Source organism: Temnothorax americanus, unplaced genomic scaffold (assembly GCF_048541705.1).
Source record: "Temnothorax americanus isolate GAGA-0224 unplaced genomic scaffold, ASM4854170v1 Scaffold26, whole genome shotgun sequence".
Classification (NCBI taxonomy): domain Eukaryota; kingdom Metazoa; phylum Arthropoda; class Insecta; order Hymenoptera; family Formicidae; genus Temnothorax; species Temnothorax americanus.
In genome coordinates, this window is record NW_027509401.1 from 2956047 (window position 1) to 2980101 (window position 24055).

The 24055-nt window shown below is 43.3% G+C and overlaps 1 protein-coding gene and 1 long non-coding RNA gene across 3 annotated transcripts in view; one reads left to right on the plus strand and one right to left on the minus strand.

Annotated features, from left to right (window-relative positions):
* LOC143899239 (uncharacterized) overlaps positions 1-10432 on the minus strand; it is a 55171-nt gene extending 44739 nt beyond the window's left edge. The window contains exon 1 of the mRNA XM_077409384.1: positions 9614-10432. Within this exon, the coding sequence (XP_077265510.1) occupies positions 9614-9797 (184 nt within the window). The 5' untranslated portion in view covers positions 9798-10432. The remainder of the gene's footprint in view (positions 1-9613) is intronic.
* Positions 1-24055, plus strand: part of LOC143899224 (uncharacterized) — a 125800-nt gene that overhangs the window by 91612 nt on the left and 10133 nt on the right. The gene's annotated exons all lie outside the window — the stretch shown is intronic.

Genomic DNA, 24055 nt, shown 5'->3' on the forward strand with positions numbered 1-24055 from the left:
TTACGGCCTTTATCGCCCACTGCCGGATTTCTTAATCCGCCTCAGGATGATCTTTCCTCGCTACTTGAAATTCGTAGAAAACCAATATATTTGACAGAGCTTTATATATTAACTTAATTCCGAAATATGAGAATCGTTTAAATTTCAATTTTTTTCAAGACAACTCTTGACAGTTTAGGCGAGTAAAAATATGGCAGTTTTAAAGAGAGAACAAAATTCGTGAAAAAAACTCAATGTTAAAGAATGCTTTTAACGGTTCAAGGTATTGGAGTTCCTGTTTTAACAGTTAATCATATTTAATCCGTAAAAGTGGAGGAAATGTTTTTTTTTCGTCAGAACTACTTACGCTTAACATATACATATTTTTATTATTTAAATATATCTACATATGCGTCTTGAAAAAAAGAGGAAAATAAATTGATCGATTTAATCAATTAATCTTCACAATCACAATTATGAAGAACCTTGAGAAAATGTAGGTGCTGCTATGTAAATTTGAAAAATAATTACAAACTGTGGTTATTTTGACTGCTTTGGTAACCTTACAATTAGTGTTAAATAGTTTATATGTGAGTAAACCATTATTGTCTATTTTTCTAGGAAGAAACGATTACCGAGAGCAATTAAACAGAGCACTAGGTTCGCGTATGTGGAATATTTTGCAGAATATGCCCGAGTTAAACGCGCGAAATTCGACCTCGAGAGCGACGCGAATTGCTGGTAGCGCTAGGAGGCGAAGCGCGCCTTGAACGCGCCCCGTAGTTACGCGCATCGCGTGCTCTGTTCGCGCGTTGCGTGCGCGCACATCTGCGTGTACGCACGCATGCACGCACTCGCGCGTTCACGCACACACGCTGCCGGCTAATAATAATGCGCTGCTGAGGCCACGTCTGTAGTTCGCGTTGCGAGGCACGCGTGTCACGTCGCCTCGCGAGTTACGTGTAAAAAGGCGCCTACACATATACGCGCTCATCTACGCGTTTCCTCTTCTTTTTCTCACAGGGTTTCGAAGTCGCTCGGTTTCTTCTCATTGAGCCATCGCCGCGTTGCCGAGTTCTGCTCAGTTCTCGGGCAAGAAGTTCTCGCGCGCGAGAACAGCCGGTGGACGCGCGCGCCCGATAGGGGAAAAATAGGAGCCTGGTGTGTTAAAATTAACACCTCGACACGCGCGTCTCTCGCGTGAGTCGCGAATACGTCGTCGTCGTCGTCGAAATTGCACGCCGCGGACGTTGCATCTTGCCGCGACGTCGCCGTTAATTTGCGAACAATCGGCTTTCCGGCTGAAAATCTAGCTATTCCAGCGACGACACGTTCACCAACTCCGTTTTTCCAGGAAAGAGATACATAGACAGATAAGATAGATAGAGATATAAAAAGTACTGCGTGAATACAGCAGCGGCACGTTATTGTGACCATTGATAAAGAAATTTCTTGAGAAAACGCAGCGTCTGATATCCAAAAGAATTTTTGGAAGTATCATTAAAATTATGTAAATATATCCAATATTTTGCACATTAATACTTTATTAATGGTCGTCTTTAGATGTAAATATTGTGTAAGCTTTTAATTCCATAATATACAGCACAAATTAATGCAGTTTATTCTAATTTAGTTTATTCAATTTAGTAAAAAATGCAAACTAAATATGTTAAACTAGCCAATAACTCTATAGTCACACCGTTCGATTCTTTCTCTTTCACACAACAATATCCCTCCTTTTTCCAAGTCGTTTGAGCTCACGTGACTTTCGTTTCTCGCTAGAATCTAAATAGAAATGACTCAAAACAAATAAATACTAGCCCTTGTCTCCCTGCTTTATTCGCAAGATGCTAGCCAGACTATGTGTACAATTTCATTGTGATTCACGCTCTTTGATTTTGTACAAAAAAAAATCGCTTTATTGACACATAAATTCGCACGAATTTTAAAGGCGACAATAAAGAACTCGACGAATGTGTCTAGTCATACTGTTCGTAAATCTCATATGAATAGCTCGAGTTGTTTTAAGCCATGAATTGTGCATAGGTGCTAGCTTTATTATTGTTACAAATGACCTACATATTTCGTCTTCCCCCTTGACTCATTCATTTCTCCAGCATTAAGAAAAACGAAAAGCGTGGCAAACGAAAGGCGCTAGAAAGCCATATAGCGTGAAAAACAGGTATAGTTACGTCCGATGGCGACTTAAAGTGTGCCTGAATGTGCATGACATAGGCGGATATAAGGCAACACCACGGGGCAGGATAAAAGCTCGACCGGAAGCTTACCAGGCAAATATACAGAAGGTATATCACCGAGAGAGAGAGAGAGAGAGAGAGAGAGAGAGAGGGGGGGGAAGCGGGAGGAGCGGTAACACAATGTGTGCGTGAGCGCGCGTGCGCGCGCGAAAAGGTGGTCCCATGTTCCATGTGATCTTTTAAGACCAGAAGAAATATGACCGAGCTACTGCGACGTAAGCTTCCTTTTGCCCTGCAGACCGACGGCCCAGGCCACCCAGAATCCTGTCACCACCCGGGCCCCGGACCTCGCATCGAAGGACTCGCTCGAGAGGATCGAGGCGCAATCCAGCGAACGATCGCGTTACCGGAATCGCCGTTTCATTCCGGAAAGAGAAGAACATCCCCGCGTCCCGCAGGTATGCGATCGGGATCAAGCTCCAGTTCCGCGCGGGAGAGATCACCCCGGGAGGGGTATATCGGCTCATTCAGACTCGAATAGTCTCTGTGAATCAGGTTGGACTTCATACAGCTATTTCGGGCAAGATATAAGTCGCTCTAATTTCGGTGACTTTCGGTGACGCGAATTCGATTAACCATCTCCATCTATTTATACATACATGCATGACTGGAGCTACGACCTAGCTGGCCATGATTATTTGCGGATTATCGCTGTCTCAGGGAGAAAACGATTTTCAAATTATATAGCGCGTAACGTGTGATATACGATTACACTACGGAAAATCGTGATAATTATAGTTCGAATAACCGTGGAAACCGTATTATCTCACGTCCGTTGTCGGTATGATCCGGTGGCGAAGTGTGATGACTCTTAATTAGAGTGCTTTAAAAGGAATAATCGACGTGTGTCGACGGAAACGGCGCAAAAAACGCCGGCGCGCGTGTAAAACGGACGGCATTACCTTAGTTTCGTAACGAACCGTCAACATGACGCCATTATACCGCCGATGGATTGCGAAAGAGGAGCGCGTTAAAAAATAAATTGCATTTCATTTAGATCGCGAAACACGCCGCTACTCGATCACGCGAACGCGACTCCGCTCCGTCTCGCGGCTAATTACATCGCTATAATCCCCGGCCGGAGATGGAGTTTCGAGTATATGTGGCGTTCTTTCTGTGAGAATTGGATTAGTTTTAAGAGATTCCGCATGACAATTAAATTACGCGAAAACTATTCTTGGAGCGAGTTATTTTCGCGTCGCGTCGTGTTATTTTCACATCAAGTTCACTCGATCTCCAGTTAACCCAGAGCGCATCTCACATCTCTCGCCAATATCAATCGTCATATGGAAACGGCTGCCGCAAAGAGTTTGAAAAGGACGAAAATTAAATTTCGTTATAGTTTAATTATACAGCTACCGATCTTTCTGTTTTACTCGTATAAATTCCACACGGAAAAAAACGGTTTTGCTATACAGTGTCTAGGGGTTTGGCTATTAGATATACAGATCTGAAAATAATTTTATTGCACCATCAAAATAACTATAGTAGGTCGCTGAAGTATTGATAATGCTGTAAGTGACATTTTAGCAATCAGTTTGAGTGTTCTACATATAATTATTTTGATGATGCGACAAAATTATTTTCAGATCTGTATCTATAGCTAAATTTTTAGATACTTCAGCAAAACCGTTCTTTCCGTGGCACAAACACCTAATTATGTACGGGATATTTAAAAAAGAGATTTCTCTATAAATATTTAAATAATTGACGGATTAAATGACAAAATAAACGACGGAAAACGAGACTGGATCCAATTCGCGTCGCATCCACGTTTCGTCAAAATCCTCACGGTACAGCTTGGTCATCTCACGTCCGAGGGGCACTGTTACGTAAAACACTTTGTTCGTTGTATACGCGAACAGGCATGGGAGGGGGGGAGGCCATGGGGCAATCTTATCAGAGACCCGCGCGAATTTACGTAATTCCTTAATCCGAATACCCTTCTCCCGAGCCCGGGGTCGCGCTTACAGGGCGGGAGAGAGTTTAAACCGGTTTGTAACGGATCCGCTAATTTCGCGCATGCGAGGGTCTTCGCGGCGCGAGAAGGACGAGCGAAATCCGATTTCGCTAGCTGGGAAATTAGACGAGGAAGCACGGGGATACGTATGCCCACACCCCATCGTATACGCGAACCGGTTTCGGATCTCGCGCCGCGCACGTAGGAAGCGCGCACTCCGGCGCGATCACGAAAATATAACGAAAAAAGGACACGATTCTCGATCCGCGCGAAGTGAGAGACAGGGAACAGAAAAGGATCGAAAGAAGAGACAAAAAGAGGAAGGAAAAGGCGAGGAGCTCGCTCAGGCTTGATGGCTCGCCTCGTAATCGATTCAAATCTGGGTTAAACCGGCGATCGTTACTCGGCGACCGCGACTTCTTGCGTTACTCTCGCGAGCGCGCGAAATAATGGATTCTCGCCGGAGACGACGATTACGGACATCTCTCGTGGGGCCGGTATTTAATGCCCGCCCACTACCTCTGGACGCGAGCGCAGGCGACGATTAAGAATTCATCGGATTGCCGGCGGCGAGCGTAATGGCGTCGTTAAGTGCGCTAATGTGATTACTGGCTGAAAGCCGGCGGACGAGAGTCTCTGCCCGGTGACAAAAACACGCCGGGGCGATTTACGTTCGAGCGGCACAAAAATGCAGGTCGCGTGGAAAAACGTGAAGAGCCCGCGCACGTTTATATTTTTCGTCCCTCCGTGTTTCGTCTCTTTTCTTATCGTCGCTCCTTTCTGACGTTTCTCCCAGCTCGTGCTACCTGCAGATAGCGCGAGATTATCAACCGGAAAAAGCGCTCTTATGAGCGACTACAATGAGAGAAAGAAAGAAACGCAAGTTTTTTTGTCCCAACTTATCCTAAGCTCGATAACGCTCCGTATGCATACCGTATTTATCATATTTCTCGTTGCCCTGTAATTTCTTTTGCGAAATTTTCGAATACTACGTGGAATTAGCGCAAATTGTATTCGCGTGACTATTTCGCGAGTGTTAGAGATAAAAAAGAAAACAGGGTGAATTGTAAACATTTTTCAGGAACGCTGAAAAGAGAATGAAGTGATAACGCGCATCAACGCGCGAGATCTCTATTTGAATACGTTAACACGTTTCTTATCTCGTAATTTCATAATTACGCCACCGTGCATCGATCGTTATACACATCGGGCGCAAAGCATGAGGGAATACACACGCGACAATAATTCCGCAATGCTGATAGGTACGTGTAGCGCGGCGATAGTCCCGCAATGGCGGATGACAAATGCTACGCCTGGCTGCATTACTTGCTTTTTATATTCGTGTACGCGCGCGTCTTCCGATCGGCGACCGATTGTTTTTCGCGTGTTTCGCAACAGGTAGTCTAGGAATTCTTTTTATAATTAAATGCAATTTTTCTGTCCACCGAGAAATCCCTCCCCCCCTCCAACTTGTGAGTCTTTCCAAGATACTAAGTTTATGAGAGAAAGAGAGAGAGAGAGAGAATGAATGAATGATTTTTGTTAGCTTTCTCAGCTACTTATGTTACAAGTAGGTGTCCTATTTATGTTACAAGTATCCATTATGTATAGTTAAATAGTTGACAAAATATTTTTTTAAATTTCTTCTTAAACTGTTATCAGTTCTTTTACGCCACTTTATCTCTCTAAAAAGCATAATTTTATTGTATAACATACTCTTTTGTTCACTGTTTTTCTCGTTTAGAAAGAGAAAGAAAAAGGGAGAGACTTCGGAATTTCTACAATTCTGGTATCTTTTCTCACACGGAATTTTGTCACATCAACCGTAGTTTCCGTATTAGGTATACTATTAGAAACTTTTACAGACTGGCATTCTTATAATGCACGAAACACTTGGCTTTTCCGTTTTTCTAGAGCATTCTCGACGTTGACCAACTCTAGAACTGCGAAGTAATGTGCGCGTAAAAGTTCAATTAGAAGTTTGATTTAGCTCTCTAAAGAATTTTTAATCTTCCTCTATTCGTGTGGCTTCCTCTATTCATTTCTACGTTTATAAACGTTTTGTGCTGGAAACATAAGCCTTCGAGAGACTAAGAATTTAAACTTCTATATGTCTAAAATATGTATCAAAATTTAAAATCAAGGTCTCGTCATTTTCATATATTTTAAGCAATACAGCGCAGTGAAGCTACAATGAATAAATGAATATCATTTTATTGTATTTTCATATAGTTTCATCAATATCTGTATATCTTGACTCTTATTATTCTTACTTTTTGGCCTCGTTTTTCTTTTAATTTCATATTTTTATTTATTATTACTTTTATTATTTTTAAGATGTCAATCTTAATGCTCTGTAGCTCAATCGTATAATTTTTGCACAAAATAAATCATATAGAAAGGAATAACAAAAAAGGTAATTCCATTTTTCTGCTCAAACTATGCGAAGGTAAAATTGTTTACTGAATTTGTAATTAATTTTGTAACTGATTGGTTTATAATTCATTGAACATACCGGCATAGTTTGGCGGGAAAAACCTGAAACACCCTGTATACAATATAAAAATATTTCATAAATATATACGTAAATTCAAATTTCATAAATGTTGAGAGAAAGATTACGTATACCTCTCAACATAAAATGATTTGGGTATAATTTAAAACCAAATAAAGTAAAAATGCATTCTACTGAGAACGGACCTCTATCTACAAAGTTTCCATTAAATAACTATGGTAATTGTTAAAAAAGACATTCTCCAACACACATGTCCACATATGTCCAAATTATATTGTTTATGTTTCTACATTATAATATTATATAAATTCATATAAAATTACATTTATCTAAATTTATTAAATCGCATATATTTATGTGAGAAAACAGCAAAATGTTGCTTTTATGTGAAGCACAGTAAAAGCTCATGTAGTTCTGCACGTACATTTCTTGGCTACCAGTCCCGTGCCCAATTTGCATCGCGTTTCTTTCGTCACCGAAAAACACTATAAATCTACGAAGGGGACTCGAGAATCCGATTTCGCTAGATCACCATCTGATGCTTAACGCGTCCAGCAGACGCTCGTTAATTCTGGTGCGAACAGGTAAAATTTACGCGCAATTTGTTGGCAGCGATTCGCCGGTAACAGCCGTGACCCGACGTTCCCGTTGCATGAGTACGACCTCTATTTCGGACGCTAATTATCGCTCGGCCTGCCAAGCGAGCGACGCTTTTTTCTTCCGGAGCACTCGCTCGATGAATCGCGTATTTCTAATTAATGAGACAGCGATCAACACTTCTAGACCATGGTAGCCGGAATACTGGAACTGGGCTAGTCCACTTGCTTATCCGACCTCACCATCGCAGTTTTAATTAGTTCTTATTCCGAATTCGAATATCTTCCGAAAAATATTATAGTTATCCGAGATTGTTATTGAAGGATTCAAGAAATCTAAAGAGGTAGGAATTTTTTAAAAGCTTCGTGACTTCGAAAATTCTGTAGGACCTTACACATATCATCCAAGATATTTGATTTGATTTATTGATAAAAACTTGATTAGGAATTAAAGTTCTTTCTATAATGAAGTAATAACTTACTATATTCTTAGATCAGTGCAGATAATAATTATATACAAATGTGTTTGTGAAAATGTTTGCGAATATTACCGGAGATAACTATGATTATGGATTCGAATGTGCTAGCTGAAACGTTGAAGTTAACAGATGTGAAAATGTAATAGCCTGTTCGCTCTCGGACGAATCGCGGGCCGTCGGATAGAAAACCGCGTCGTAATGTAGACAGGCCGGGAGGTATGTTGTACACTCTAACACCAACAAGCTCTAAATAAGCTCGTTAAATCGTAAACTCAGTTACCCCTAAGATGAACCCGTAACTTAACCTCTGGCAACCCGAAAAGACTTTTATTGCGGCACTAATAACTGCGAGATGATTTGATTATATAGCTAAATCGAATTTTCTGTGATGACACATGATGAAGTACGTGTCGTTTCTCAAAATATACTAGACATACGGACAATTATTAGAATTAAATTATTAAGAATAATAATCATCTTTAACAGAGTAGTTGATAAGGTAGATAAATAAAAAGCGAGAGAGAGATGAAAATTTAGAAAAAATATTACACAGGATTCATACAAATAGCAAAATTTCTTTGGCAACCGAACATTTAAAACTCGCTTTTTACTATAAATGAATTAATACCACATATTTCTTGAACGTTTCTCAATATTATGGTAATAAAAGTAACATAATATAATATGTTCTAACAAAATGTAAAGAACTTCTTCGAAATATCTTCAATTTTTCCACGCGGAATTATGTAATTTACTCAAAATAGTTCATTAATCTTCTACACAAAACTGCCATTACGACTTTCATGACATGTATTGACAAGCGTAGACGAAAACGCTGACTCACTGCGAAGAAATCAGGCAGCCGCAATGAAAATGAATAAGATAAACGAATTTTCTTGAGCGCATTTTCGTCCTCGACTGTACGAAATTAGGACCTGTCTTCATGACGGACTACATTACGGTGCCTTACGACACCGTGAAGATACGATTAAATTGTTTTACGACGATGTTGCAAAGTGCGTTCCACCGTTTACGACCAACGCTGCCGGCAGCGATGCGCAAAACGAGCCGCGTTCGCGTTTATCACTTCAACGTCTGACATTTCCATCAGCTTCGTTGCTTCTTCGCGTCCGCGTTCTGCTTGTGACACTTTATTTCTCACACTTTCCATTGTCGCTTGTCGCGCCGCGCCTCGGAAATGTCAAATGTATAAATGTCACGTTAAATGGCTCAAAGCGAACGAAAGAAAGCAATCGGCTTCAATGTCAACGACACCATCTTAGATCGAAGAGCCTTGTCTTCGCAAAAATGCACAAAATGTTGATCATTAACAAAAGAGAGAGAGAGAGAGAGTGTGTGTGCTCTCTTAACTTCTCTTGAAGTAATATTTACGATCCAATATCTGCAAACAATTAAGACTTCCTGTTTGTCAACGTTCTTATCTTATCGTTTGTAGAATTATATCAGCCTTTACTATAATAACAGACGACTCGTATAGGATTAACGTTATCCAGATAACTATTATCGATAATGGAATAATCCTAATCGCGCGATAATCAAGCTACTCCGAAATGACTGTTGCTTCCGCTTTCCAAAAATCCTCTCTACCTGTCATAAAACAGGTACACACACTCTCCCACGACACACAATTTTACGATCCCGCATGTTTGTTGAACGATACGTAATCGCAAAGATTAAGGAAACGGCGTTTAGCTGTCAGCGACGGAAGATTAGGCACCTATATTTCGATTATATAACAAGAAAGCGATATTTTCAAAGAAATTTCTGACGATTCCTATATTCATAAAAAAAAAAGAAGAACTCACGATTATCCAGCGTTGACTCAGCAACGAATCCCTTGCCGGTTGGACATTCTAGGCTGGTATTAGCGGTGGCAGCAGCGTTACCGATGCCCTGCAGGTGGTAATGCCCGAAGGACGGACCCCTGGGCGCCATGATGGCCGCGATGCTGAAGTCCGTCGCTTTTCCCCTCTCCCCCTTCGTAGGCATCCCTCCTCGCGCGCACGACGACACTTATACTCGTACGCGTTCAGTCTCTTGTTACTCCGATCTTCTTACTCCGATCGATCCGCGGGTGCTTTACCCTCTTTCTCGTCCCCTCGATGATTTTATCTCACCCCGTCGCGAGGTCCACCACTTTCCTCTCTTCCTTAAGGAAAGTCGAGAGAGAACCACCACCCTCACTTGAGACAAGGCATATTAAGTATCTCGGTCTCCTCTAGAGTCTTTTCCTCTTCTCTTCGTTCTCTTTCTGTCCAGTTTTTTTTTTACCATATAATATACCTGCGCGACGACAACATAACGACACGGTCGTTAAGAGTTACAGAATCAGGGTACAGGCGTTTCTTCGTAGCGACATGACGGCTCGCGGCAGCGAGAGAGGCGCTTCCACACCTCTCCCCTTCGAGCGCGATATCCGGCGTTTATTATTGCGGACGACTATCCGGATAGTATATACAGTTTGCCCGCGAATTGTCCACTAATCCACCCTGGCTACGAAACGTGCTACGTCGTCACGGCGGTTGATCGTCGCTGTCGATTACTGGACCGCTGAACCTTCACGAGGAACGTAACAGCGCACAACGCGTCTGCGCTGCTCGACTTCCCGGACTCCACTGGCTCGCCGTTCCTCCTCCCACGCGCACCGACTACCCCACCACCGGGGCACCGTGAGGGCACCCGGTGGTTTTCGCGCAGCGTGGCGCAGCCGACGGCAAGAGAAGAGGCCTTGCGCGCGCAGTATCGACCAGCTTCGTAGGCGGAGCCTTGGTGGTTGACAGCAACGCTTAACCATTCGGGCCTCTCTCTCTCTCCTTGCCCTTCCCGTCGAACCGTCGAGCGTACCGCGGGGTCATGTGACGCCGGCGAAGGCGGTGCGTGAGGGAAAGGCGATTCTCCTCACTCTCGCCACACCCTGGTAGACCGGCAACAACAACCACCACTACCCCCAGCACCACCACCACCACCACCACCGTCAAAACCTGACACGGATCTCCCCACTGCTAGCGACCCACGGCGACGTGGGTATCTCGGAGTGGCGTGGCAGCGACACGGTGGCCGCGCAACGACGAAAGAGAGATCGATCGACCTCTCGCGCCGGATGGCCGGCGTTCATACGTATCTACGTATGTACCTCCGCCGCACTCGCAGTGGCGTAGAACGTGGCTGCGAGGAGCAAGAATTGCATGATTCGCTGATGTCTGTTGATTAACGCGAGCAACTCAAACCACCGCGCGGTCTATTAACCACGGGTTAATAGATGCTCTCTAATTGCATAATTTACCTTACCGGAGTAAGACAAAGATCGGGAGAACGTTTCGGTTGACGTTGGATCATTGTGTTGTATGATAAGTGCTTCAACGTTATTCTCGTCGAGCATGAAAATTGATTCGCGTGAGATAGGAGCGGATATAAGAGTTCGTTTGAGGAAAATTAAGACGTTCGGCGATCATAACTCAAGCGATGTTATACGTACGCGGTTATATGTCGCTGACGGAGGTGTTCTCGCGTTGATTTTCCCGGAGAAGGCAGCGATAGCGCGAAGAGAATTTATTTAAGCCGAAAACCGGGAGTACGACGGGGATACGCCGGCGCGCCGGCACGTAATACGTAGCTAAAAGCTTTCGCGAGCGGTTCTGGAGAATGAGGAGGGTTATTGTTTGTGCCGAGAATAATCATGAGGACCTGCCGGGTGGTATAACCGTCGACAGTGGACAATCCGTTTACGCCAGTTGTTTGCCGTAATTTGCGCGAAAAAAGATCGTATCTTTGGAAAGAGTCGCTTGGACCAGCTTCCGTAGTTTTTTCGTTTAACGCTAGCTCACGCGTGTTCCATCGTTACGCCAGGATTTGCGCCAACCTTTCCATCATCCGCGACATCATGATTGATAATCCTCATCGCGATTTCGATCTTCTAGAATGATACGAGTCCAACTTATTCTTTACTACACTATATAGGTATACTTATTCATGTGCTATTTAGCTATATCTTTAACACTAGAGCTACCGATGATTAAGTATATACCTTTTTCTACTATTTAAATATACTATAATATATATGTATGCCATGCTTATATATCTCAGAAAGAAAGATGAAGGGGGGAAAGTAAATTGACCATTTACATATATCGATAAGAGTCACGGAGAATCTCAGAAAATTTTAAAATGTAATAAAAAATTATAAATCAGTCATTTTGACTGCTTCAGTAGTTCTATATAGGGTTAACTCAACATACTAAGCTATTTTGAATACAACATTTACTGTTAAATTCCTAGTGTCAAATTATACTCAATTTGAATCATTTTCAACTATTCCTATAGCTTGTCACTGCTTCTACTCGATAGGTCATAATTTGACTGAAATAATGTTAATTTAACTAGACTAATGGAGTTAAAATGATATTATACTATTTTGTGTAGTTAAAAATAACAAAATGCTATCTAACTCAAGGTATTGGTTAAAATTTCATCCCTTGATATTTAACAGTGTTATATGCAAAGAAGAGGAACCATATTTATTACACAAAAGTAGATTAATCTCTTGATTAGCATTTGCAGCTTATAGTTCTTAAAATATTAATCGAAAATAATCATTAATATGTAAGTACTACAAGTTGACGAACATGTTACTAACGATATCGTCGACATTTCGCAACATCAGAAGTTGATGCGCCTCAGTGTTTTGCGGTAAATTTTTACTCAAGTCACGTACCGCGGATATTCGCCGGAAACCGTAAAACGCGATCGAGTTTCGCGAGCATTATCGTCAGAAGCGAGACGAGACGGGGTGGTGGTGGTGGTGGTGGAGGGACTGGAAAGTTAAATAGACGTTACGACGAACGGTAATAAAACCGTCGAAGACGCGATGGGGACCGTTATAGAGGCTGCGTCTGCGTCTGAGGTACATCTCGATCGATCAAATGCCACAAAATGGGCCTCGACGAGACAATTTTGTTCGTAGATCGACGAGAGAGGACCGGCGTGACGGGCAGAGAGAGAAGCGCGAAGAGAGAAGGGAAGATTTACGGCGTGTGTGTTTAGGTACTTAGGCGCTTTTGCCCAGTCCCTTTATCATACTAATTTCTCGGGCATGTCAAAATACCTATCACGTATATAGCCAGCCTTCCGAATTCTATTCGACATGCTGGGTGCCCCCGTAGTCGAGCGCATAAAGGGCCCCTAAAAGCATAAAACATGAAGTCCCCGGACACTCACCCTCAGTCTCTCTCTCTTCCTTCATCTTTCGGGTGCCGGATGCTTTCAGGTAGCTGGATAGATAGAGAAGCCTAGCTCGCGCGCAAGTCGTCAAGTCTCTCCTGTCAACCACAGGAACAAGCCAGTTTCTACGGAACAGTTCCCCCTGCCTCGCTTCTTCCCCGTGCCACGTAGTAGCTTCTATATAGTGTTTTTTGGAGCGGTTGGCGAGACGTGTCACCGTCGTCTTTCACAGTCATCATCCGTGGCGAAATCGGCCATTATCTAACGGACTACTGTATCCACTTAACTACGCTCTCAAAAGTTATGTAGATTTACTTGAAACGCACTGTTAATCGAATATTACAACTGTATGATCATAATATATGAGTTCAGGAAGATTCTTTCGTGGATTATTAGCATGAATTTCGTCACGCGTCGAATATATCGAATGTAAATATAACATAGATATAATCGCCCCCTTCCCCCCTAAATTCGAATGACATTATTATTTTTTTTCTCAAATATTGGAATAAATTACATTAGTATATTATTACAATTACACTATCAATGTGAAATACGCCGATGTGATATTGAGTTAAACTAGCATAAAATTTACTTTGTACTAATTTTGCAATAGCGATCGCTTATTAGCGAAATATGCAGCAAATATCGTCAATTTTCCTTTTCTCCCGCTTCATTGCGTAAAGATAATAGGACAATTCGTATTGACGTTCGCAATCTCGATCGAATTTTCTAAAATTTTCTTTCTCCTGACAAACAATTTCTCCGGTGGTGAGTCGCTCGCTTCTACGCCGGTTGTTGCTCGCGGCAACCGGCTGGGACGGCGCGGCAACAGCAGCAGCTCGGATGCAAATTGCATCTCGACGGTTCGCGGGTGGGAAAAATAAACGAGAAATAAAACGAGCGCCGTGCTGGAGAGGAAGCGAGCGAAAACCCACCGGAGTGAGGCTGCTCGATGACGAGGCCGGGGGATGCGAGAGGGGAAGGTATATCATGGTGGAATGGCCTGAAGAGTGGGAGGGGTGGAGAGGAGAGGGCGGACGAGCGCGTTGGCCGAAGGTGGACGCGGAGAGCCGGTAGGGCCACGACAGGGTGCGAGTCGCGAGGAGGAGGGGGGTCGTGGGGTACGCGGGGATCATTCATCATCCGAGGAGAAGAGAGGCCTGCGCGAACACACCACCGTGCCACACCGCACCGGCCGCGATGGTGGTGGAAGGCTGCGGCGTTGGAGGAGGTGGCAGGCCACCCACGCGGAACGATCGGGTTCGGTGGCGATTCTGAAGCCGAGTACACCGACACCAGCGAGACTGATCTTATCGCCGGCTCTCTACGTACGGCTGGCGCCCTGGCCAGGTGATCGGCGTGTTACGCGACGCGCGTTTTAGGCCTCTGATAAATTATTTAACAACTTTTGCGTTATCGTACAAGCCGTGTACGAACCGTAATTCAGGACGACAACTGAGATCCAAATCCGAATTCAGCATGGGCCGAAATAAAATTATTATATAGTTAATGCGTTTGTAAGGAATATATAACGGTAGAATGTCCATATAACTCTGATGTTGAAGATATATATGATAAGAAAACTACATATATACGCACACGGTCGTTCAAATAATCGAAAATAATGTGCACTATTAAAATTAAGAGTTGGAGTTTTCCTAGACAATAAAGAGACTTTACTTTATCAGTCGCGCGCTTAAATCAGTCCTGTAACTCAGGCCTGGGTTGAGCCTTTTCCCTCAAAACAACCGCGCGCTAGAAACCAGTCGGGCACAGAGTTACAAATTCCGTGCTCTCGTCGCACGAGCTTCTCGGCTGCTCTTTCGAGTGGTTTTCAGAGAGGGTAAACACACGGTTCCTTTCCACTCGAGCCACCCCCGCCCAACCTCAATCCTAATAATAACGACGAAATTGCCATTTACAGCGATAACGAGGAGACGATGTCGGAGGAAAGTCATCGGGTATCCTGTCGGTCGGGACAAAAAGAGGGAAAGAGATGACGAGAGCGAGCGGAAGCGGGGAGGGTAGAAAAGGGACAACATCGGCGACTCGTGGAAAGACACGGGCTTCCGACGACTCGAGGGCTGCTAAAAGGACTCGATTTTGCTCGAGAGCTGTCGTGGCGCCAAGCCCTTTCCAGAGAGCCTCCGGAAAGTAAAACATAACGCCGTGTAAAATGAGAACTCTCGTGTACATAATTCTTGGGGAATGTGTCTCCCGTGAGAAAACCGTGGCTCCAGGAAAAATAAATTCGAAAGGCATTTTGTTTAATTTCTATTACGAATGCAGTAATTATAATTTATTCTGACTGGGAAATAAAAATTATACGCTAATTAAATGCTAATTGAACCACATCTGGAATTTGTGTTAATAAGTGAATTTTCATTAGTGCATTGTTTACATTTCTGAAACTGAATTTAAATCTCGATATTCGGAAACACATAATTTAAAGTATCAAATACTGTGCCAAGCAAATTAAATTAAAAAAAAAAAAAAAGGTTTTGGGGTGATACTTTTTTGCTAATAATTCTCTTTTTCCCTGTCATTGTTTATAAAATATATTTCTGCACATTGTGAAGAAACTTTCTAACAATAAATAAAAGAGCCAATAAATATACACATAAAGTACATTCTCCTCGAACGGGAGAATACTTACATTTTATTCGTAAGTCGCATTATGTAGGCGGGAAAATGATGACAATACGTTCAAAAAAGCGAACGTGAAGAGGACGAAGAGGAGAAAGTACAAAGAACAAGAAGAAAGTAAATCCGGGAGGGAGAGGAGGAAAGAAAAAGGAGATAGGGCAGAATAAGAGGCGTAAGAACACGTGTAGGGGCAGGAATGTATCCTATGAATAACCCATGGCGGGGCGCATACAGAAAGCTCGCTTTCGTATATCCGCAACCATAATCATATCGGGGAATAGTGGCACTATACGCGCCCGCTTGGTGCTCGCCTCGCATTGACGCCGCGACGAACGATGTGGATATATGGGAGCCATCGGGGCGTACGCTCTGCCATAACTCGGTCTAGGTGGGTGAGAGGTTCACCACGCTGAGACAGGACCGACCTCGAAGTACCTGAGGTGAAACGCTGACGAAACCTCCTCCGTTGTGACTCGCGACGTGTACCGTGAATCAATGAATCTTGATGATCGAACCTCGCCGCATTTGTTATTCCGATGAAATGAAATTCAGAAATAAAATAAAAGCTCGTTCTACGAAAAAAAAAACTAATGTTATAGCGTGACAAATTAAAGTGTAAAGGGGATGACAAGACAACAATGTGTGGCATGCCTATATATAAAATTAAAAAACGCTTTTCTACGCATTATAAAATATTACTCGGAACTCAAAAACCCTTTTAGTGCTCTGTGATTTTGTTTCTCCCATTTCGGAGAAATGAGGCTATACCTTTATAGAAGTCACTGGACTGGAAAGGGTTAAATACCTGCCTAAGTTTGCGGTGGACCGCGTCGTACACTATAGCACACCTATACCTATCTACCTGCTGGCGTTGTTGCTGCTACATAAGCGCAACACACGCCGGTAGGTATATTGCCTTGGGCCCATTCAGAATCGTCTACCTGCCACGGCGATCGCACATGGGGCCCAGTGTATTAAACGTCGCACGATGCTTATCTAGGCCCGCTGGTGCACGCCAATCGCGTATATGAACCCACACACGTAAATATGCAAATATACGAGCAATAGATATCATGAAGGTATAGCGGATTATTTAATCTGATGTTTATTAATTCGCGCGTCTGTTCTTTTATCAACTGATTACTTAACTCTGTCGATATTATCCTTTACATTAAACGCTGTAAAGCGACACGTATCTATAACAAATATTATAAAATATTGTCAAACATTTTTAGGTTAATTAAATAGCGCTATACCAAACCTAATCTAAATTCAGAGAGGTTTGAAAATAAAAATAGGAGAAACGAGTTGTGTAGGAACGTTAAATCGGAGCTCGACTGTGTCAGACGAAATAATATGTGTCTTAATATGCGGGGAAATATTTTTGTCCAAGCAGTATTCTTACCATTCTTCTCGATTCTGCCTAGAACGAGCGATATTTCAACGCAATAAGAACGAATTAGAGTTCCACGACAACATTACCAAAAATAGCACCACTGCTATTGCTTATCATATCTCCATCGTGTAGCTCGTACTGAATCACTAAAAATGAACGACGAGAATCTCGGAAATACCACGACTCTGAATTTTTCACGCATTGTATGAGCCAGTCGAAGATAAAATCTCGCGCCGCGGTAGACTCGCTCATTTTCACGGTCTTTCTCTGACATCCCAATGTGCAGACTAATGAAAATCAACGACGATGCGAGACACTATACGTAATTAAGATTAATATCAGAGAAGAAATACAAGCGTAAAAAAAAAATAACAATGATAATTTAATTAATGTAATATAAGTCAACGCGGGGTAAGAAACTCAAAGAGAGAGCGAGAGAGGAGAATTAAATACAAAGCATAGAGATTAAAACGTTAATTTGTACGCGTGAAATTTGGGAGAAAAAGGGGAAACGAATAAGATAGAATTTATTACGCATCTGCGGGGGACATCCATCGGCACGAAACATTTTCCAGCGAAATATTTCAAATTGGAAGAATAAATCGTAAAAGAGTAAAATATATATATGTATTCGGAGAATGGTAGGAGAAATGATAAATCCGCCTTTTTATTGAAAAGACAGAAAGAGGAGGAAAAAAGAGAGTGAAACGCGCTGAGCGGATAGATACCACCCGAAATCGACGGAAATCTTTTCACTGGGCACAAAGCCTATACGGTCACGTGGGTGAGCCCCACGGGAAGATGGAATTCCAGGAGGAACCGGCGTTACAACGTGTTTCACACTTCGGGCTTCACCCGCCCACGCCCAAACAAATATATAATGCGACATTAGAATAACAAATGGCGGCTGAGGCGTCCACGCTTGAGAGCCACGGGGTGCCGTAGGTGCACACCTAACATAAATACTAATACGAACATAAATAAGTGCATGCTTACCGCGCCTCCTTCGTGGCTCGAAGAAAAATTCTGCGTGGAGCAGTCTCTGGGGGGAACGCGATAAAGAGGAAACGCGGAGGAAAAGTTGTGAGAAGTTGTCTTGCATTTATAGGATGGGATTAAATTCTTAAAGCCTCACGGAAATCCATTCCCGAAAAGAATTCCAGGAATGCTTCAAAATTCTCGAACATACAGATCAGATTGTATAGATGATTTTCTCTTTTCTTTTCTTTCTTTGATTGAACATTTGGATAACGCTCGTTATACAAGCCAAATAATTTCCAACGTCGTTTAATTTAATGAATCATTCGTATAATCGGATTTTATTTAATTTGATACAAGTCGTCGAAAAAATGTATTGAATAATTACGAAGATATTTCAGTAATTAATTAGCCCATCGTAAAATAGGGTTGTAAAATTTATTTTACTCATTTAAATAGCAGATATTCTTCCTTTGTCTTTCTGTGTGAGATATTTTATTTCATGGCACATACCTACTTTTTATATCAAATGTCAAAGAATTCTTATACACTTGGCGAATAAAGCTCGACTGTATCTTTTTGCGTCGCTTAAATAATATCTTATAATAAAATACAATGTATATTCCAAGATGTCAAATTTAGGTGTCCCTGCTGTTAGGATGCCACCAATAACCACCGCAGACGGATGATAAAGCGCAACAACGACGGACAGAAGCCGCGGCATAAAAAAATAACGCCAATCATTTTCCTCCCTTCGTCGTGCCCGGGGCATATCGCACTCTCTCTCTCTCTCTCTCTCTCTCTCTCTCTCTCTCTCTCTCAGCGCGACTTCCCTTTCATCTCTACCAACCCTTCGTTGTTGCTATCCTGCGGGATGTAGTTACACAATGCCAAATGGCCGCCCGGGGACTCTAATCGAAATTAGTTTTTTAATTGAGGGGACTTATTTAGTCGTTAAGGCCTGGGAAGGGCGAGGAAATCAGAGAGGAGGCGAGGAACGCAGGACGAGCACTTCGACTTTTCTCCTCCGGTCATTTTCCTTCAACCGCTCAATCTGCTTTTTATTTAAGCCGCCGCCGCTCCCCTTTTTTACGCGTGATACCTCAGCTTAGACTGTAATTATTGTGGTATCGTTATGGCTGCTAATCGCGAGGCAAGGAACGTCCGATCGCGTAATTATCAAATTCCTTATGTTTGTAAGTAAAATGTAAAAGTTCTAATACATATAGAATATAAATCAAGTATATCTGCGGAGCAAAAAATAATAATCCACTGGGTATCACATTGCAAATATGAAAATTGTTTAATATTTGAAAATTTCGTCGTTTGTCTCTATCTCCGATATTTTGTTTACTTTTGAAGATTAAAGAAGGAATCGCATTTTATATATATTTTTATAGACAGTGACTTATAACATAGTAGTACTTCATAAGAGCGATTTGATTCTTTATTTCATAAATTAAGTGCACGTTAATCTTAAACAGAATTTTGTAAAGCACCCATTGAAACATTGCCAGTCGATATTAATTACTTATTCTTTTCGACTCGCGACTTGTTTACGACTTAAATAGCGAATCAATTAGCATAACTCGCCGGGCCGTGCCCGAAATAGTCTGCGAATTTCACGAATGTTACGGAACAAGGCCGGGCCATTAACCGGATAAGTTTCTCGACGCCAGGACGACGAGGAGAGAAAGGTCACGAAGGATGAGGTCGGTCGGTAGGACGACAAGGGGCGGAGGGGCGGGGAGAGGAATAATGAGGAGGATGAAGAGAGTACCCGGCATAATTCGCGCTCAAATATCACTCCGGAAGATGGAAAAGGAGAACGGGCCCGATGGTACGAGACGTTCATGGGTAATTTCATAATTAGCGGGAGGCAAAAAGCGAGCGGGCTCGACGAGTTCCATCAAGCGATCTCCAGCCTCGATTGGACTGGGACTATTAAAACCGGAGGATCTAAAAAATTAATAATGCGATCTTCACACGCGACGTTTTGATTGGTTGTAAAAAAATGTGAGCGAGATTTACATCAAATTAACCGTCAAAAAAAGAAAGGAAGAGAGAATTTTCTTACTCGCAATTATTTAATGACCTTGAATAATTTTAAAAATTACGGAGAAAACTATCTTAATTTTAAATAAATACTTACCAAACAGTGCACGTCACGTTCCGCGGGTATCTGCCGTTTACGGATCTTTCTCGTAATAAATTCGCGGAAGACCAGTCGCGCTATTTCGAGCATTTCCACTCCCGCGAGCGAAATTAAAGTTACCACTGTTCGAGGTCTCGCTTTTCTCTCGGCTTTTTTGGAACCAACGAGAAAACAAGCGAAATTTACTTTGCGAGTCCTCGCCCAGCCCCCGTTAGAATTACTCGTAAATCTGTGCCACGGCTTGTCCGAGGGGGAAGAAGCGGCAACCAGCTTCGACCCTGCTTCTCCCTGTAGATTCCTCTTTGAACGGGACAGTCCGGTCGATAAAACAATTGCCGGGGGGATAATCGGCATTATTTACGCCGGATTCAGCGTAAGATACACAACGGCAGCACGCGGGCAGGGATGTTACAGCAGGGGGGAAAGGGTAGATTTTGTGTGTGTAACCACCGAGGGGTAAAGGCCCGCGGAAGATCTCCCGGGCGGTTATAAGCCCAAGAGGGGAAGGGCTGATCTCTCAGCGGCGGTGGATGGCTCACGGCTTATCCCACCCTGCCCGCCCCCGTGGTTAAAGTGGCTCCAATTAGACACGTCGCTAGATCTCGATGTCAACCGAGTGTGCAAACCGTCCCCCTTGCCCGCAAACCTTCGCCGTTCCGTGTTATCCCTCGAGAACGAAGCGACGAGCGGACGCGATCCTGAAAGCTGTACCCTCCCCCCCGTGCCCGGGTACATCGCGCGCGCCTCTGCGAAGCCCCCCCCCCCACGATCCCGACAAGCCGAACTTTACGAGGATTTAGCGGTCGCGCGTGTCTATTACCGCCGCGCGTCGATCAATTCGCCGCTTATGGGTCGCCACGTGTGTAATCACGCGCGAAGGGGTTGCAATTAGCTCCGCAATTGGGTCCTCAATGCGTAAGCGGAGGAATGACGGACAGAGAGAGATCATCGCCAAATCCTCTCGCGTTAATAATAAATGTCCTAGACGTATTTCACATTAATTTGGAGCCGAAATCCCTTTCAGATAGAAGCGACAGAGTATTGACGCTTTGAGAATTAACATCTTATGTAATTTATTATTATTAGCGTATACTGTCGATTTTTTTAATTCGCGAACTTTCATCTATCGTCACTCTATAGAAAGAATAGTATGCACAGATTTTGCGACATGTTGTGTGAAGACTTTATTACTCATATGTATATACACTATTATCATTATGGAGTGTCGTAAAACAAACAATCACAATGGATCCAATCTGCGCGTTTTACTATCGTCCGTGATCCTCAGACCTGTTCCCAACCGGTGGATTTACATGCGCCACTGCATTCCTTTACCGTTGCAATAAAATCCGAGACCCCGGTCGGTCCAGGACATCCCCGAGTCCCCGCGCACGCAGTAGTCGCGTGAAAGCTACCGTGAATTATTGTCAAAAGGTTTAATGCGTCGTGAAAAAAGTTCAATAGAAACTGTCGAGCGAAACGAACGTGACCACGCACCAACTGGCAAATACAAAGTATTCATTGTCTCTTTAAGATATCATTAATTTTGATTCGAATATTATCTGATAATTTAATACAATAGAGATATGAAAATTTTGCAGCATTTTAAATTCTCTAGACTAAAGAATGATATATAAATAATTTATAGTTTCATGAAACCTATGACTTGCTTTCCTAATAATGTAATGAACACTTACAAATTGTTGAAAATACAGAATCTAAAGATTTAAAATCTCTCTTTCCTGAGAATATACTAATAAATTAAAATTGTGCAGAACCGATCGGTCATAAAAACACCCAGAGCTTTCAGAATTTCCTAATTGAAAGGCTCGGAAGCGCGGAAACATTAGAGATTCCGAGGATTCGGCTGTATTACGCAGGATTCAATTTGCAGAATTCAATTCGCAGGATTCAATTTGAGAGAGAAGACAGAATCCCATGCACGCGTGTGGCATAGTTTTCTCGGCGCGCCAACTTCTTGGTCGCCAACAAAGGGCGGCTTTTTCTAGTCATCGGGCATCGCGGGAGACGATCGGCAGATGCCACGGAATCGCGTGTCGGCGTTTAACAGGCGGGCAAGATTTCCGTTTAAGCGCGGCTAAACGGCCGTGCAAAGGGCCGCGCGCGGCCGGTTACTTCGCGGCCATTGTGTCGGCCATCTTTGTGTCGATCGGGGCCCTATTACGGCGGCTTCCAGGCCGGTTAGGCTCGCGCGAACGCGAAATGATAGGTTTTGACAGGCCGCCGGCCACATTCGGGCGACACGCAAAAAAGTCACCCGATTTCTTCTTTTATCTACCCGACGACAATGGTTCTTCGCGGCTCGCTCGAAAATGGCGGGCATAATTGGCGTGACGTGATGGCTGCTTCCGTTATAGATCGCGTGTCCTAATCGTTTGTCGCCCCAAATTGCCGCCAATTTCGAATCGCGCACCGTGTGTCGCCATTATGCATCGTAATTGGGTCGTAATTGTGGGTATCTAGTCAGGAAGTGATCCTCTTTCGAAAAAAGCCCAGACGCCGACGGAGGAACATTTGGCGGTCCATCAGCTACTTTGTTAAGGGCCTGTTAATCTCGTCGACGCTCGCCAGACAGTCTATATTATTATTGTCGCACTTATTACGCTGTTGCTATTGTCATTCTGAATGCTGTATATCTACCAGTATTAATATTTACATTATTAATATTTACCCTGTATGTCAATCAATAATATAATCATAAACCAATTACAGATGACAAGCGTTCTAATTTAGAATATTTAACATAAAGCATCTAGACAAGAAGATTAAAAACACATTTTCAAAAGAAGTTTTTCTTACAGAGATTTTCGATTAAAACAAACCAGAATAAAGCATAAATGTGATGACATGAATGTGAACGTTCGATTTAATAAAAGTCGCAGATACGTTTTATCGTAAGACTTGTTGGGCTAAAAAGTCATCTCTTCACCTTTTATCCTCACGTCAAAAAATGTCTCTCAACGTGCGTGTAATTGGCGTTAAGAAAGATCAGCGACACTTGTCCGCGACTGCCACCCCTCGGGGTGAAGAGGTCCGCGCGCGGTGAAGCAATTTCCGCGCGAATCTGCCCGGAGCCGACAAAGAGCGAGTCTTCGATCGCGTCGCAACCCCGAACGGGGCGAACGTATACGCGCGCGCGTTCACGGGAGATTGTCGAGGGGGTAAGCGCGCGCTCGCGCACACCGGGACCCCATTACCCAGGAGATTATGGTAAAGTGACTAGCTGCCAGGGGTGGTGCAATTAGGGCGCCACGAGGGTGGAGATGGAAACGGTGAGGAAGACTGTCGAGGGTTGAAGGATCGGCGGGTGGTATAGAAGAAAGGTGGGGGGAGGGAGGAAACGGTTTACACAGAGGGCGGATCGTGACGCGCCTTAGTGGCGGTTTCGTCGGAATTGCTGTATACACCCGCCGCTATTTTTGTGTTGGGGTTTAGGCAGATACGCGTGTGTATTGAAAGAGGGATCCTCTTTGGGTGCTCATGTGGTTCCAGTGACTTTATATATACTCAATTAAGGATTCAGTTTTAGTTCAAAACTTTGACTGGTACATTAACGTAGTGAAAAAGTAATGAGATCTAAGTGATGAGATACTTATGCTATAGTACGAAACGTGACAGGCAAGATGACCCGCGACCATGAGGGTGACTTCGCTTTCGTATAGCAACGCCAGTCGACGCTCGAATAAGACGTTCTTTTCGATCGCTTCGTATATTCGTCGGATTCGGTGTCGAAATCCTTTTCTAACTTACGGCATTCAATTACGATCATCAGCTACCCGGAGTCGCGTTCTCTCCGTCGGTCGCTTCCGTCGCCAGATTTTCCAGTACCTT